The 16,800-nt window shown below is 50.9% G+C and overlaps 1 protein-coding gene across 1 annotated transcript in view; it reads left to right on the top strand.

Annotated features, from left to right (window-relative positions):
• The window catches only part of TACC1 (transforming acidic coiled-coil containing protein 1), a 57,063-nt gene that overhangs the window by 16,191 nt on the left and 24,072 nt on the right, over window positions 1-16,800 (top strand). Inside the window, exon 3 of the mRNA XM_075599125.1 lies at window positions 8,337-9,357. Within this exon, the coding sequence (XP_075455240.1) occupies window positions 8,337-9,357 (1,021 nt within the window). The remainder of the gene's footprint in view (window positions 1-8,336; window positions 9,358-16,800) is intronic.

Genomic DNA, 16,800 nt, shown 5'->3' with positions numbered 1-16,800 from the left:
GTCGTAAGGTGTGTGGTGGTAGAAAACAGCTTGGTAAATATGGTCCGAAGTCCTCCACTGAGCTGATCAGCTAAGGTCCTTCTAACCATGTCACTAAAGACGAGGTGTTTACTATTTGGCAGCCATTTTAGGTTGAGTGTTCGGCTAACTTTTAGGAAGTAAATACACAGGCCCAGAGCCACACAAGGCGCTAAACTTTTACACGTCTATGAACGGGTGCGAACAGTGAAGGCAGCAGCCCCTGTGAACGGGTGCTAACAGTGAAGGCAGCAGCCCCTGAATTGTACAGTATGGAGGGCACTTAAAGGTGCCCATCTCCCTGCATGCTTATTGTTTACAGTCTATGTACATTACTGGCACACGCGGCACAACTGGCACGCACACACACTGGCACACACGCACATACTGGCACGCACACACTGGCACAACTGGCACGCACACACTGGCACACACGCACACACTGACACACTGACGTGTGTAAAAGTATGAGTGCTAATGGAGTGACCATATAAAAGGTGCAATCCTTCAACCTGCCCCAGAATAAGCCATTTTGAAAGTAAGACTTATGCCGCACCCCATAAATCAGATCACCCACCTTATGTTTATTATCCGAACTGTTTTGTTTTTTTTATGTGATTTTAATTCGGATTTAAAAATGGTTCAATCTGCAGCAGTGTCCCCACATGGTAACTCCTGCGGCCTTTTCTCACTTTCTCCACTCCACCAGGCAGCACAGAGCTGTTTTCCATGCAAACTGCAAAGGATCCTATCAGAAAAAAAAATTCTTATCGCAATCTTCTCAGACAAAGTTCTTTGAGGTCTACTAATGAAATAAAGTCTGAGACGATTACCAGCCATTTAAATGTAGACCCTATATTGTACAGTATGAGAAGAAAATGTTTAACAAATACAAAATAAACATGCAGTGGAACTGCCTCTTAAAGTCTTTACGATGTACGTAAAAGGACAATCCTCATTTTAATTGTGTAATGAGTTTAGAGTTGTGCAATTGTACCTTTTCTGTGTAATTACAGTTTTTACATGTACTGATATCTTTTATTGGACTAACACAAAAGCAATAAATCACACTAATTACAGGACTGCATTTAATGCATCCCGCTAGTAATTGTGTCTGAACTTTTATTTAACATATTCAAGGAAACTGTTAGTTTAAACTTTCTGTACTCCCTAGAATCCTCAGACGTGTGTCTGTGTGTCTGTGTGTCTGTGTGTCTGTGTGTCTGTGTGTCTGTGTGTGTCTGTGTGTGTCTGTGTGTGTCTGTGTGTGTCTGTGTGTGTCTGTGTGTGTCTGTGTGTGTCTGTGTGTCTGTGTGTCTGTGTGTCTGTGTGTGTCTGTGTGTGTCTGTGTGTGTGTGTGTCTGTGTGTGTCTGTGTGTGTCTGTGTGTGTCTGTGTGTGTCTGTGTGTGTCTGTGTGTGTCTGTGTGTGTCTGTGTGTGTCTGTGTGTGTCTGTGTGTCTGTGTATATTAGTGTTTTTATGTTATATCCTTATTTTATATAGCGCCATCCATGTACATAAAGCGTCACAGCAGTATACACGGGATATAATAATATAACATAATGGGAATACGCGCTTCAGACATACAAGTAACAATAGGAAAACGAGTCCCTGCCCGTAGAGCTTACAATCTAAAAAAATAAATGTTACACTGTGGGGATTCAGACTAGTTTCTCAAAGTAGATTTTTATTTTATTTTTTTAAATCTTGGCAAGCAATTCGTATTAATAGTACAGTTTTGCCCTCGTGTGATGTACACAAGTCTCCTAGTCAAACTTTGTGCGCTGCGCCCCTCCTGTCTGCCAGTCAGCCCCTGTGCTCGCGTCCCGCCCTTACCTAAAATTCAGCGTCAAATGCCGCACGGGGTCAGGTGACGTGACCCGCGGTGTCATTTGACGCACGTTGCCATGGTAGGAGACAAGCCACAAGCCAGGAGACATTGCAGAGACCATGCGCAATCCCCCTGCACTTCATTTAAATGCCGTGGGGAAGAGCGCAGGGCCTCTGCAGCCGCAGCCCTCCCCCCCCCACTTTGCGCACCCCCCCCTAATTTGCGCCCCCCCCCTAATTTGCGCACCCCCCCTAATTTGCGCACCCCCCCTAATTTGCGCACCCCCCCTAATTTGCGCACCCCCCCTAATTTGCGCACCCCCCCTAATTTGCGCACCCCCCCTAATTTGCGCACCCCCCCTAATTTGCGCACCCCCCCTAATTTGCGCACCCCTGGTCTTGACAACGAATCTCTCTAAAAGTGTGTGTGTGTGTGTGTGTGTGTGTGTGTGTGTGTGTGTGTGTGTGTGTGTGTGTGTGTGTGTGTGTGTGTGTGTGTGTGTGTGTGTGTGTCCAGAGACAGAACATGAAACACAGACAGAGCTCAGTGCTACATACAAAGACACTAATACACGGGATATATATATATATATATATATATATAATTATTAAGGTTATGGTGGGTAAAAAAAAGTTACAAAAACCCTCCACAGTAAAGCATAAAGCAACTGTAAATATGAACATACAGTAATATTTACAGTTGCTATATATATTAGAGACATCTTTTGAATAAAATGGTCTTTTAGTTTAACTCATTGGCCAAAGTGTTGTAAGCCCTTGAGCCCCTCCAAGGCAGACCACATCTCGAGGGTCCTAACACTAAAATAGATTCTTAATAACCTGTACATTACCAGGAAGAATGATTTATAATAAATCTGTCAATTTGTTGCATAGTTCTAAGTCTGGTTGAAGCTCTTATTAACCTGTATAATACCAGGAAAAGCACTCTGTATTAGATTTGTCGCAATCAGACTGGATGCAAGTTCCCCTGAGAGTGGGAGATGCAATGGAGTGAGCTTTTAACCATTTAAAAGTAGGAGGGGGTGAGCTTCAAACTTGGGGAGGAGGAGCCACCCTCCAAATCAGCTAGGACCAGCTGAACAAGAATTGCAAAACATACAGAACCCCTGTACACTATACCGGGTATTAGGGTCTCTGGATGTAGCACTGAGCTCTGTCTGTGTTTCAGTCTCTGTCTCTGGTTTTAAATATATATTGCCATGCTCAGTAGCACTCCTCTTTGACACTTATACGCATATATATATATGTTGTGGTTATTTTGGGGGTTCAATATGAGCTTATAGGGGTTCTGTATGTGTGTACAGGCATACCCTGCATTAACGTACGCAATGGGACCGGAGCATGTATGTAAAGCGAAAAAGTACTTGAAGTGAAGCACTACCTTTTTCCCACTTATCGATGCATGTACTGTACTGCATTCGTTATATACGTGCATAACTGATGTAAATAACACGTGTAACAGGCTCTATAGTCTCCCCGCTTGCCTATTGAGCGATATGTACTTACTCGCGAGTTTACTTAAAGTGAGTGTCCTTAAACCGGGGTATGCCTGTATACTTGTAAAAAAACAACAGTATCCCTACTTCATTCTCGCGTCACAATTATTCCCTGCCCTGGCTTTATCTGCCGTCAGCGCTTTTCTGCCATCTTCTTTCTTTGGCTTAGTGTAGGGGCTGAGTGCTCTTCTTCCTGTGTTAGCAGATTGTTGGCTAGTCCAGTAGCAAACCTCTTTATCTTCAGGGAAGGTCAATTATCAATAGACCTTGTGCAATTCCTGCAAGTTTCATGCAGGTGTTATTGTCTATACTGTCCGGAAGATATTTTGCTTACCTTATCTTCTGTGGGGGCAGGGTAAGGCCTCGGTCCCGCTGCGCTCGTTGGCGCGGGCGGCGGGTCGCGAGTTCCCCACCAGCAGGGGAATCCTCGCGAGCCGGTCCCGGTCCCCCCTGGCTGCACAGAGCACTACACGCTGTAGCGCGTCAGCCGCTGGAGACACCAGAGAATGGTGTTTCCTAGCGTTGACGCGTGACGTGTGTGGCTGTGAGCCAATGGGGAGGGGAGGCTTCGGGAGGAGGAGAGGCTTCGGGGAGCGGGGAGGAGTGTGGAGTGAAAGCAGGTGAGTGCCTTTCTCTGTGTGTGTGTCTGAGTGCGTGCCTGTCTGTGTGTGTATGTGTCTGAGTGCGTGAGTGCCTGTCTGTGTGTGTGTGTGCCCGAGTGCCTGCCTCTGTCTGTGTGTGTGTGTGTGTGTGTGTGTGTGTGTGTGTGTGTGTGTGTGTGTGTGTATGTATGAGTGCGTGAGTGCCTGTCTGTGTGTGCGCGCGTGTATGAGTGCGTGAGTGCCTGCCTGTGTGTGTGTGTGCGCGTGTATGAATGAGTGCCTGCGTGTGTGTGTTTAAACTTACCTTCCAGCTCCAGCCCGAGTCCGTGGAGGGAGGGGGGGTAGAGTAGCGGGTCCCTCCGCTCAAGCCACGCCCTCCCTCCCTGTCAAACCGCCCACCTCCCGCCCACCTCCCGATCAAACCTCCCACCTCCCGCCCACCTCCCGCTCCGGCTCCCGCTCCCTACAGACCGCAGATCGCGGTCTGTGTATCTCAGCGCACCGCCTGTCGGCAGCGCAGGTGCGCTGACTCTGGGAGCGGGGCCTTAGCCTTACTGGGTATGCACTTCTTTAACCCAAGCTGTGCTGAAAAGCTGTGTAATACGGCAGGCTTATGCTTATAAGGGTCCATCTTAAAATGGACATGAAGCAAAAGGTGACACTGTGAGTGCTCGTATGCATGTCATTTAGCAGAATCCCTAGCTGCAGTGGAAGCGCTGTATGCATAAGAAAAAATGGGGTAAGGCAGGGCTGCAGACCTGAATGTGCTCACAAGTGGTATTTTATTTGCTGTATGCTTATCTTTAAACTAACCCTATTCTGCATTAAAACATTAACCCATCCCAAAGACCATCCCTGTCGTTCTGCGTATGTAAGAAGAATCCGTGACGCGGTTACCCGCACTCCCAACCTTCGTGGATCGCCACACACAGTGCGTGTGCGTAATGGATAACGTTTGCCTTTTCCTGATTTTGGGGTTACCTTGGTGTGGTGGACAGGCTTATTATACTTTGGCCCAAACATAAACCCCAATTTAAATAAAATATTAGAAATAGTGCTGGCTTTTATGCAGTAAGCTACGGATATTAGGGAATGGTTATTAATGAGAATTTGGGGTTTTAGGGAATCGGGGTCTGCATTGGTCTTGTTTTTTTTGCTTTTTTTTTTTTATAGTCACATTTCAGCAGCACTCCCATTAAAATATAACAAACATTACTGGTAATATTGGGTGCGTTTACCATACCACATGAAACTGGATTGTGTGTGTATATGTGTATCTCTCATCTTCAGGACTTGTCTATTCGCAACAATATATTAAGGCCTCACCAATTATCATCAAGGCACGGCGGTTACAAGCATCTCTTCTTCAGCACATTTTCCTGATTTCATCCTCCCGTCTTACTTTTGGTCGCTATCTTGGTCTTTTAATTTCTCTTGGAATCCAGTTGAGTACCATCTTAGTCCAACGATGGTAATTTCTTCTATGTCCGGCCCACTGCCATTTTAATTTCTTCACTTATGTGATGTCACAGGCTTTTTTTAATTTGGTTTTGAACTCATTCATTATTTGTCCTATCTCTTTTTATGCAATACCCGATATACATCTCTCCATACTTAGCTTCCAAATTATCTTCGTATTTAGGATCCAAGTTTCACGTCCATACGTGAGCACAGGCAGAATACACAGGTCGAAATCTTTCCTCTTGAGGCACAGTGGAAGTTTTCCTAGAGATATTGTCGTCTTCCAAATACGCTCCGTCCCATCTTCATTCTCCTCTTGATTTCATTCAAAAGGTTTCCATCCATTGTTACTTACCAACCAAGGTAGACAAAATCTTCCATTTCTAGTTTTATTCCATTTATTTTGATCTTTGCAGAGTTGACACCCTTTGGTCCTGCTGAGATTCTTCTACTTGCTTCGGCGAGTTCTATGATTTGTTGGTGGAGGTCTTCTGGATTTGTGGCACAAATAACAATGTCATCTGCAAATCGGTGGTAATTCAAGTAGTCACTGTTGCTTTTTGACACCCTTTTCTTCCCAATCTAATGTTTTGAAGAGTTCAAGTGTTGCTATGAAAAGATTTGGTGACACGGTGTCTCCCTGCCGCACTCCATTGCTGAGCCTTATCTTGCTTGTATCTTCATGTTATCTAATAGCTGTTCTCTAGGCTGGACCAAGTTCAGGGTCTGTTGTACCCGATTAGCAACGATCTTCGTAAACATCTTGCAAGTGATTGGAAACGCTGATTTTGGTCTGTAGTTCTTGGCGTCTGATTTGTCTCCTTAGGCCGAGTCCCCGCTGGCGCTCAAAGCATGCGTGGCGGGTGTCCTGCGTCTGCTCGCGCGCAGGGAGAGGGGGGGGGCGGCATTGACGAATATTGAGCGAGCGGGAAAGTATAACATTTTTATTTATCTACGCGCTGAGCGTGTGTGCGAGCGCGCATCACGTGTGTGTGTTTGTGTATGTATATATATATGTATATATATATATATATGTATGTATGTATGTATATATATATATATGTGTGTATATATATGTATATATATATAATCCACAGAAGCAGCCGGCACTCCACTTGCAAGTAGAAAAAATTGGGTGCTTGTCCCATAAAGCAATAATAAACCATACGATACTGTTTGAAGCACGAGATCAGGAGACAGCACTCTGGTAAGTTTGATCACAAGTTTTTGTATTGAAAAAGACACATAAACCGACGTTTCGGTCCCCCAGTGTGACCTTTCTCAAGGTGGTCACAAAAACGTGTGATCAAACTTACCAGAGTGCTGTCTCCTGATCTTGTGCTTCAAACGGTATCGTGTGTGTGTGTGTGTGTGTGTGTGTGTGTGTGTGTGTGTGTGTGTGTGTGTGTGTGTGTGTGTGTGTGTGTGTGTGTGTGTGTGTGTGTGTGTGTGTGTGTGTGTGTGTGAAAATATATATACGTCACCTCGCTAAGCGCCGCCAGCTCAGCGCTAGCGGGGACACAGCCTTACTTGTGGAAGCATTTTGCAAGGATGGTCTCTACTTCTTCCGCAGCTTCTTTGAAGATTTCAGTTGTAATTTCCTTTTCCCTGCGAGCCTTCCCATTCTTCATGGATTTTATTGCTTTTGCCACTTTTTCTGTAAGGACGCATGGTACATCAGTGGTCATTTCATGCCGTGTGTTGTGTTCTCGTACAATGTCATGTCCTCAACTCTTTATGATAAGTGCAGTTTTATATTGTTGATCCACCATCTTGTGTGATGCAATGATTTTGCTTCTTTCTAATCAGAAGTCGCTGCTTCATCGTTAAACTTTTGTCACCTTCGATAGTCTTCCTCACCATATGACAGGTACATTTTCTTACATACTCAGTTATGCGTTTGCAGATTGTTGGCATCTTGGGATTGCTTTATTTCTTGTCATCTCCTCAGTAATTGATTTGTTGTATTGTATGTCTTCATTTATATAGCGCCATTAATGTACATCGCGCTTCACAGCAGTAATACACGTGACCATCATATAGATAACAAATAATATAAATAACACATAAAGGGGAGAAGTGCTTCAGACATAACAGTAACATTTCGGAAGAGGAGTCCCTGCTCCGAAGAGCTTACAATCTAATGGGTTGGTAGGAGCTGCAGTAAAGGGAAAGCAGTCGGCCGTTTGACACTTTCTTTACTGTTTGTAAGGGTTGGTAGGAGGGACGTATAGAGACGGTAGGTGGGCATTCTTGTTGGTGGTTCCTCTAGGTTTTTTTGCGCTTTCAACTAAAAGCATCAATTCTAAGTTCTTCATAATTGTTTGATAAAGTGTCCACATGCATTTCGAGTATGCCAAAGCGATTTTTCAGTTCTAGTTGAAATCCTCTGTTTTTTTTCCCCTCTTTGTCTTTTTATTCCGTTTTCTTTTTTCCATCTCATCCTCGCATTGTGATGTGGTTTCGCTGCAAATTAATCGGTGATCACTCCTGGTGTCAAAACGGTTGAGGACTGTGCAGTCTTCAATCACGTTTTGCTTATTAAGTAGGATGTGGTCCATTTCATGATTCCATTCCATGGCCCATTTTTCTATTTGGATTCTTCTTGAAGAATTAATTCTGCCAATCTGCCTCAATGTTTACTCCTGTTACCGTAACCATACTTACCAACTCACACTTTGTCTTTCTGCTTGGCACTAATCTGTGCATTGAAATCTCCCATATATATACATATGTCAAACAACAAAACAGGGTAATACAACGGTATTTAAAAACAGGGTGTCTTCTGTATATATTTTTAAGATTTGTCTATAATATTTTGATACATCTGTCAATTCAAATGCTAATGGATATTAAATGAAAACTGTTAGGAATTCTGTCTAATCTCAGTTTTTATGGTGTTCTTTAGCTTTATTTGCAGAATCAAATAAAGATGTCACTCAACTCATATCCAAATTATCCATGAAAGATGATCCCAATGACTCCAGCGATGGTGCATCAGGACCAGGCCTGGAAGGAGAGCGAGATTCAGATGTGCCAAAGTGTGTTTCGGATTTAGCTAAATTATCTGGTGAACCGGAGGCTGACCAAGAATCTGCTCCCTCCAAGGGTTTGGCATGCAGCGTCCCAGAATCCTTTGAAAAGGAAGCCATGGTTCAGCATCCTGAGACACCCCCTAAAGTTGCATCCGTTTTTCAGGAAAGCGAGAGGAAATTTGAGGACGGTCAACATGTAATGCAGAAGCTGGTAGATGGAGACAGTGTGAACATTGAACCTAATGTGGAGGACACAAATAATTCCCCCAACTCTGGTGGTGAAGAATTTAGAAAGGATGATGATTTACAGAACCATCCCACTGCATCTGATGAGGTTTTTGGCACAGAAGTGACAGATGTGGATGCCAAGAGACCTCCTCAGGTTAAGATGACGTTTGATCTCACTGATGGGTTGGAAAATGACGTCAAGAAAGCTGCACCGAGCAGGAAACTGAGCCGGAAATCGGGCAGTAAGCTGCCATCCAAAAAGCAGAAAGACAGTGCCAACAGAAACACCAGCTCAGTAGAGCTTGAAAAGAACCTGGAGCCACAGTCATCCTCAACTGACCCAGACGATGTCTGTCTTCCCAAGTCATCCTATAACTTTGACCCAAACCAATGGGAAGACCCCAACTTCAATCCGTTTGGGGGTAAGTCTGCCTTGCCCCCTTCCCCTACTCTTCCAAATGGGTCTTGCAGCTTAGACACTGAGCAGTTTGATGATTCTGTGGATCCCTTTAAGTCGTCTAAAATGTTGGCAACCGAAGAGGTGGATTGTACCCACGAATCCAAACCGAGAAGGGAATCTGGAAGCGCCAAATCATCTCCGAAGATGGCGAGATCCCGTCTGATCACGTATGTTCTTTTGTGGTTTGACTATCGTTGCAACATATAGTGGTGTTAAAAATGGTCTGCCATCAATAGCTAGCTAATAACTCCACCCATATACTTTACTTGTGCTTAAATGTTTCACGATTGGAGCTCCAGTAAAGGGAAAGCAGTCGGCCGTTTGACACTTTCATTACTGTTTGTAAGGGTTGTTTCAGAATCTTCTATTTAAGGGCTTCGCGAGTGTAGTCAAAGCATTTACTGCACAGGGCAGAGAGAGAAATAATATGCAAATGTGCATCTCTGCTCTTTCAGACTCAATGACTGAAAGCGCTCACCCTCTTTACACTCTAAACTTCTCCCAACTTTCAGTAGGCCCAAATGCCAGACCAGTCTAAACCTGCTGAACTTGGACATTATGTGTATGCTGTGCTTTAATTTCTCTCAAATTCCTCTTATTGCTCCCTATAACTCCTCCTCCTCGCTCTGTATCTGCTCTATATAGACCTCCCTATAACTCCTCCTCGCTCTGTATCTGCTCTATATAGACCTCCCTATAACTCCTCCTCGCTCTGTATCTGCTCTATATAGACCTCCCTATAACTCCTCCTCCTCTAGGGTGACCAGATTTACAAAAGTAAAAACCGGGACACATTAAAAAAAAAATATTTTATCACCAACTGCACCCCTTCTCCTTTGTCTCTCCGCCCCGCTCTGTCCCCCCTTCTCTCTCTCTCACACACACACACACACACACACCATTCTCTCTCTCTCCCCCCCATCCCTCCATTCTCTCCCCCCTTCATTATCATCCCTCCACTCTCGTTCTCCCCCATCCCTCCGTTTTTGTCCTCCCCCCCATCCCTCCATTCTCGTCCTCCCCCCCTATCCCTCCATTCTCGTCCTCCCCCCCTATCCCTCCATTCTCGTCCTCCCCCCCTATCCCTCCATTGTCGTCCTCCCCCCATCCCTCCATTCTCGTCCTCCCCCCCATCCCTCCATTGTCGTCCTCCCCCCCACCCCTCTATTCTCGTCCTCCCCCCATCCCTCCATTCTCGTCCTCCCCCCATCCCTCCATTCTCGTCCTCCCCCCCATCCCACCATTCTCGTCCTCCCGCCCATCCCTCCATTCTCGTCCTCCCCCCCATCCCTCCATTCTCGTTCTCCCCCCCCATTCCTTCATTCTCGTCCTCCCCCCCCCATTCCTCCATTCTCGTCCTTCCCCCCCATCCCTCCATTCTCGTCCTCCCCCCATCCCTCCATTCTCGTCCTCCCCCCCTCCTCTCCATTCTCGTGCTCCCCCCCCATCCCTCCATTCTCGTCCTCCCCCCCCATCCCTCCATTCTCGTGCTCCCCCCCATCCCTCCATTCTCGTCCTCCCCCCATCCCTCCATTCTCGTTCTCCCCCCCATCACTCCATTCTCGTCCCCCCCCCATCCCTCCATTCTCTTTCTCCCCCCCCCCCCCATCTCTCTCTCCTGGCTCTCTCGCTCTCTCTCTCCTGGCTCTCTCGCTCTCTCTCTCCTGGCTCTCTCTCTCCTGGCTCTCTCTCTCCTGGCTCTCTCGCTCTCTCTCTCCTGGCTCTCTCGCTCTCTCTCTCCTGGCTCTCTCGCTCTCTCTCTCCTGGCTCTCTCGCTCTCTCTCTCTCCTGGCTCTCTCGCTCTCTCTCTCTCCTGGCTCTCTCGCTCTCTCTCTCCTGGCTCTCTCGCTCTCTCTCTCCTGGCTCTCTCGCTCTCTCTCTCCTGGCTCTCTCGCTCTCTCTCTCCTGGCTCTCTCTCTCCTGGCTCTCTCGCTCTCTCTCTCTCCTGGCTCTCTCGCTCTCTCTCTCTCCTGGCTCTCTCGCTCTCTCTCTCTCCTGGCTCTCTCGCTCTCTCTCTCTCTCCTGGCTCTCTCGCTCTCTCTCTCCTGGCTCTCTCGCTCTCTCTCTCTCTCCTGGCTCTCTCGCTCTCTCTCTCTCTCCTGGCTCTCTCGCTCTCTCTCTCTCTCCTGGCTCTCTCGCTCTCTCTCTCTCCTGGCTCTCTCGCTCTCTCTCTCTCCTGGCTCTCTCGCTCTCTCTCTCTCCTGGCTCTCTCGCTCTCTCTCTCTCCTGGCTCTCTCGCTCTCTCTCTCCTGGCTCTCTCGCTCTCTCTCTCTCCTGGTTCTCTCGCTCTCTCTCTCTCCTGGCTCTCTCGCTCTCTCTCTCTCCTGGCTCTCTCGCTCTCTCTCTCTCCTGGCTCTCTCGCTCTCTCTCTCTCCTGGCTCTCTCTCTCTCCTGGCTCTCTCGCTCTCTCTCTCTCCTGGCTCTCTCGCTCTCTCTCTCTCCTGGCTCTCTCGCTCTCTCTCTCTCCTGGCTCTCTCGCTCTCTCTCTCTCTCCTGGCTCTCTCGCTCTCTCTCTCCTGGCTCTCTCGCACTCTCTCTCTCTCCTGGCTCTCTCGCTCTCTCTCTCTCCTGGCTCGCTCTCTCCAGGCTCGCTCGCTCTCTCTCTCTCCAGGCTCTCTCGCTCTCTCTCTCTCCTGGCTCGCTCTCTCCAGGCTCGCTCGCTCTCTCTCTCTCCAGGCTCTCTCGCTCTCTCTCTCTCCTGGCTCTCTCGCTCTCTCTCTCTCCTGGCTCTCTCGCTCTCTCTCTCTCCTGGCTCTCTCGCTCTCTCTCTCTCCTGGCTCTCTCGCTCTCTCTCTCTCTCCTGGCTCTCTCGCTCTCTCTCTCTCTCCTGCTCTCTCGCTCTCTCTCTCTCTCCTGGCTCTCTCGCTCTCTCTCTCTCTCCTGGCTCTCTCGCTCTCTCTCTCTCTCCTGGCTCTCTCGCTCTCTCTCTCTCCTGCTCTCTCCTGGCTCTCTCTCTCTCTCCTGCTCTCTCGCTCTCTCTCCTGGCTCTCTCGCTCTCTCTCTCTCCTGGCTCCCTCGCTCTCTCTCTCTCCTGGCTCCCTCGCTCTCTCTCCTGGCTCTCGCTCTCTCTCCTGGCTCTCTCTCTGTCTCTCTCTCTCTCTCCTGGCTCTCTCGCTCTCTCTCTCCTGGCTCGCTCGCTCTCTCTCTCCTGGCTCGCTCGCTCTCTCTCTCCTGGCTCGCTCTCTCTCTCTCCAGGCTCTCTCGCTCTCTCTCTCTCCTGCTTTCTCGCTCTCTCTCTCTCCTGGCTCTCTCGCTCTCTCTCTCTCCTGGCTCTCTCTCTCTCTCTCCTGGCTCTCTCGCTCTCTCTCTCTCCTGGCTCTCTCGCTCTCTCTCTCTCCTGGCTCTCTCGCTCTCTCTCTCTCCTGGCTCTCTCGCTCTCTCTCTCTCCTGGCTCTCTCGCTCTCTCTCTCTCCTGGCTCTCTCGCTCTCTCTCTCTCTCCTGGCTCTCGCTCTCTCTGTCTCCTGGCTCTCTCGCTCTCTCTCTCTCCTGGCTCTCTCGCTCTCTCTCTCTCCTGGCTCTCTCGCTCTCTCTCTCTCCTGGCTCTCTCTCTCTCCTGGCTCTCTCGCTCTCTCTCTCCTGGCTCGCTCTCTCCAGGCTCGCTCGCTCTCTCTCTCTCCAGGCTCTCTCGCTCTCTCTCTCTCCAGGCTCTCTCGCTCTCTCTCTCTCATGGCTCTCTCGCTCTCTCTCTCTCCTGCTCTCTCGCTCTCTCTCTCTCCTGGCTCTCTCGCTCTCTCTCTCTCCTGGCTCTCTCGCTCTCTCTCTCTCCTGGCTCTCTCGCTCTCTCTCTCTCCTGGCTCTCTCGCTCTCTCTCTCTCCTGGCTCTCTCGCTCTCTCTCTCTCCTGGCTCTCTCGCTCTCTCTCTCTCCTGGCTCTCTCGCTCTCTCTCTCTCCTGGCTCTCTCGCTCTCTCTCTCTCCTGGCTCTCTCGCTCTCTCTCCTGGCTCTCTCGCTCTCTCTCTCTCCTGGCTCTCTCGCTCTCTCTCTCTCCTGGCTCTCTCGCTCTCTCTCTCTGTCTCTCTCTCTCTCTCCTGGCTCTCTCGCTCTCTCTCTCCTGGCTCGCGCTCTCTCTCTCCTGGCTCGCTCTCTCTCTCTCCAGGCTCTCTCACTCTCTCTCTCTCCTGGCTATCTCGCTCTCTCTCTCTCCTGGCTCTCTCGCTCTCTCTCTCTCCAGGCTCTCTCGCTCTCTCTCTCTCCAGGCTCTCTCGCTCTCTCTCTCCTGGCTCTCTCGCTCTCTCTCTCCTGGCTCTCTCGCTCTCTCTCTCTCCTGGCTCTCTCGCTCTCTCTCTCTCCTGGCTCTCTCGCTCTCTCTCTCTCCTGGCTCTCTCGCTCTCTCTCTCTCCTGGCTCTCTCGCTCTCTCTCTCTCCTGGCTCTCTCGCTCTCTCTCTCTCTCCTGGCTCTCTCGCTCTCTCTCTCTCCTGGCTCTCTCGCTCTCTCTCTCTCTCCTGGCTCTCTCGCTCTCTCTCTCTCTCCTGGCTCTCTCGCTCTCTCTCTCTCTCTCTCCTGGCTCTCTCGCTCTCTCTCTCTCTCCTGGCTCTCTCGCTCTCTCTCTCTCTCCTGGCTCTCTCGCTCTCTCTCTCTCTCTCTCCTGGCTCTCTCGCTCTCTCTCTCTCTCCTGGCTCTCTCGCTCTCTCTCCTGGCTCTCTCGCTCTCTCTCTCTCCTGGCTCTCTCGCTCTCTCTCTCTCCTGGCTCTCGCTCTCTCTCCTGGCTCTCTCCTGGCTCTCTCGTGCTCTCTCTCTGTCTCTCTCTCTCCTGGCTCTCTCGCTCTCTCTCCTGGCTCTCTCGCTCTCTCTCTCTCCTGGCTCTCTCGCTCTCTCTCTCTCCTGGCTCTCGCTCTCTCTCCTGGCTCTCTCCTGGCTCTCTCCTGGCTCTCTCGTGCTCTCTCTCTGTCTCTCTCTCTCCTGGCTCTCTCGCTCTCTCTCCTGGCTCTCTCGCTCTCTCTCTCTCTCCTGGCTCCCTCGCTCTCTCTCTCTCTCCTGGCTCCCTCGCTCTCTCTCCTGGCTCTCGCTCTCTCTCCTGGCTCTCTCCTGGCTCTCTCGTGCTCTCTCTCTGTCTCTCTCTCTCTCTCCTGCTCGCTCGCTCTCTCCTGGCTCGCTCGCTCTCTCTCTCTCCTGGCTCGCTCTCTCGCTCTCTCTCTCTCTCCTGGCTCTCTCGCTCTCTCTCTCTCTCCTGGCTCTCTCGCTCTCTCTCTCTCTCCTGGCTCTCTCGCTCTCTCTCTCTCTCTCCTGGCTCTCTCGCTCTCTCTCTCTCTCCTGGCTCTCTCGCTCTCTCTCTCTCTCCTGGCTCTCTCGCTCTCTCTCTCTCTCCTGGCTCTCTCGCGCTCTCTCTCTCTCCTGGCTCTCTCGCGCTCTCTCCTGGCTCTCTCGCTCTCTCTCCTGCTCTCTCGCTCTCTCTCCTGGCTCTCTCGCTCTCTCTCTCTCCTGGCTCTCTCGCTCTCTCTCTCTCCTGGCTCTCGCTCTCTCTCCTGGCTCTCTCCTGGCTCTCTCGTGCTCTCTCTCTGTCTCTCTCTCCTGGCTCTCTCGCTCTCTCTCCTGGCTCTCTCGCTCTCTCTCTCTCCTGGCTCTCTCGCTCTCTCTCTCTCCTGGCTCTCGCTCTCTCTCCTGGCTCTCTCGTGCTCTCTCTCTGTCTCTCTCTCTCCTGCTCTCTCGCTCTCTCTCCTGGCTCTCTCGCTCTCTCTCTCTCTCCTGGCTCCTCGCTCTCTCTCTCTCTCCTGGCTCCCTCGCTCTCTCTCCTGGCTCTCTCCTGGCTCTCTCGTGCTCTCTCTCTGTCTCTCTCTCTCTCTCCTGGCTCGCTCGCTCTCTCCTGGCTCGCTCGCTCTCTCTCTCTCCTGGCTCGCTCGCTCTCTCTCTCTCCTGGCTATTTCGCTCTCTCTCTCTCCTGGCTCTCTCGCTCTCTCTCTCTCCTGGCTCTCTCGCTCTCTCTCTCTCTCCTGGCTCTCTCGCTCTCTCTCTCTCCTGGCTCTCTCGCTCTCTCTCTCTCCTGGCTCTCTCGCTCTCTCTCTCTCCTGGCTCTCTCGCTCTCTCTCTCTCCTGGCTCTCTCGCTCTCTCTCTCTCCTGGCTCTCTCGCTCTCTCTCTCTCCTGCTCTCTCGCTCTCTCTCTCTCCTGGCTCTCTCGCTCTCTCTCTCTCCTGGCTCTCTCGCTCTCTCTCTCTCCTGGCTCGCTCGCTCTCTCTCTCTCCAGGCTCTCTCGCTCTCTCTCTCTCCAGGCTCTCTCGCTCTCTCTCTCTCCTGGCTTTCTCGCTCTCGTCTCTCTCCTGGCTCTCTCTCTCTCTCTCCTGGCTCTCTCGCTCTCTCTCTCTCCTGGCTCTCTCGCTCTCTCTCTCTCCTGGCTCTCTCGCTCTCTCTCTCTCCTGGCTCTCTCGCTCTCTCTCTCTCTCCTGGCTCTCGCTCTCTCTCTCTCTTCTGGCTCTCTCGCTCTCTCTCTCTCTCCTGGCTCTCTCGCTCTCTCTCTCTCCTGGCTCTCTCCTGGCTCGCTCTCTCCAGGCTCGCTCGCTCTCTCTCTCTCCAGGCTCTCTCGCTCTCTCTCTCTCCATGCTCTCTCGCTCTCTCTCTCTCCTGCTCTCTCGCTCTCTCTCTCTCCTGCTCTCTCGCTCTCTCTCTCTCCTGGCTCTCTCGCTCTCTCTCTCCTGGCTCTCTCGCTCTCTCTCTCTCCTGGCTCTCTCGCTCTCTCTCTCTCCTGGCTCTCTCGCTCTCTCTCTCTCCTGGCTCTCTCGCTCTCTCTCTCTCCTGGCTCTCTCGCTCTCTCTCTCTCCTGGCTCTCTCGCCTCTCTCTCTCTCCTGGCTCTCTCGCTCTCTCTCTCTCCTGGCTCTCTCGCTCTCTCTCTCTCCTGGCTCTCTCGCTCTCTCTCTCTCCTGGCTCTCTCGCTCTCTCTCTCTCCTGGCTCTCTCGCTCTCTCTCTCTCCTGGCTCTCTCGCTCTCTCTCTCTCCTGGCTCTCTCGCTCTCTCTCTCTCCTGGCTCTCTCGCTCTCTCTCTCTGTCTCTCTCTCTCTCTCCTGGCTCTCTCGCTCTCTCGCTCTCTCTCTCCTGGCTCGCGCTCTCTCTCTCCTGGCTCGCTCTCTCTCTCTCCAGGCTCGCTCTCTCTCTCTCCAGGCTCTCTCGCTCTCTCTCTCTCTCCTGGCTATCTCGCTCTCTCTCTCTCCTGGCTCTCTCGCTCTCTCTCTCTCCAGGCTCTCTCGCTCTCTCTCTCTCCAGGCTCTCTCGCTCTCTCTCTCCTGGCTCTCTCGCTCTCTCTCTCTCCTGCTCTCGCTCTCTCTCTCTCCTGCTCTCTCGCTCTCTCTCTCCTGGGCTCTCTCGCTCTCTCTCTCTCCTGGCTCTCTCGCTCTCTCTCTCCTGGCTCTCTCGCTCTCTCTCTCTCTCCTGCTCTCTCGCTCTCTCTCTCTCCTGGCTCTCTCGCTCTCTCTCTCTCTCCTGGCTCTCTCGCTCTCTCTCTCTCTCCTGGCTCTCTCGCTCTCTCTCTCTCTCCCTGGCTCTCTCGCTCTCTCTCTCTCTCCTGGCTCTCTCGCTCTCTCTCTCTCTCCTGGCTCTCTCGCTCTCTCTCTCTCTCCTGGCTCTCTCGCTCTCTCTCTCTCTCCTGGCTCTCTCGCGTTCTCTCTCTCTCCTGGCTCTCTCGCTCTCTCTCTCCTGGCTCTCTCGCTCTCTCGCTCTCCTGG

The sequence above is a fragment of the Ascaphus truei genome, chromosome 5 (genome assembly GCF_040206685.1).
Source record: "Ascaphus truei isolate aAscTru1 chromosome 5, aAscTru1.hap1, whole genome shotgun sequence".
In the NCBI taxonomy this organism is placed as follows: domain Eukaryota; kingdom Metazoa; phylum Chordata; class Amphibia; order Anura; family Ascaphidae; genus Ascaphus; species Ascaphus truei.
This window is presented reverse-complemented; position numbering and strand designations above follow the sequence as displayed.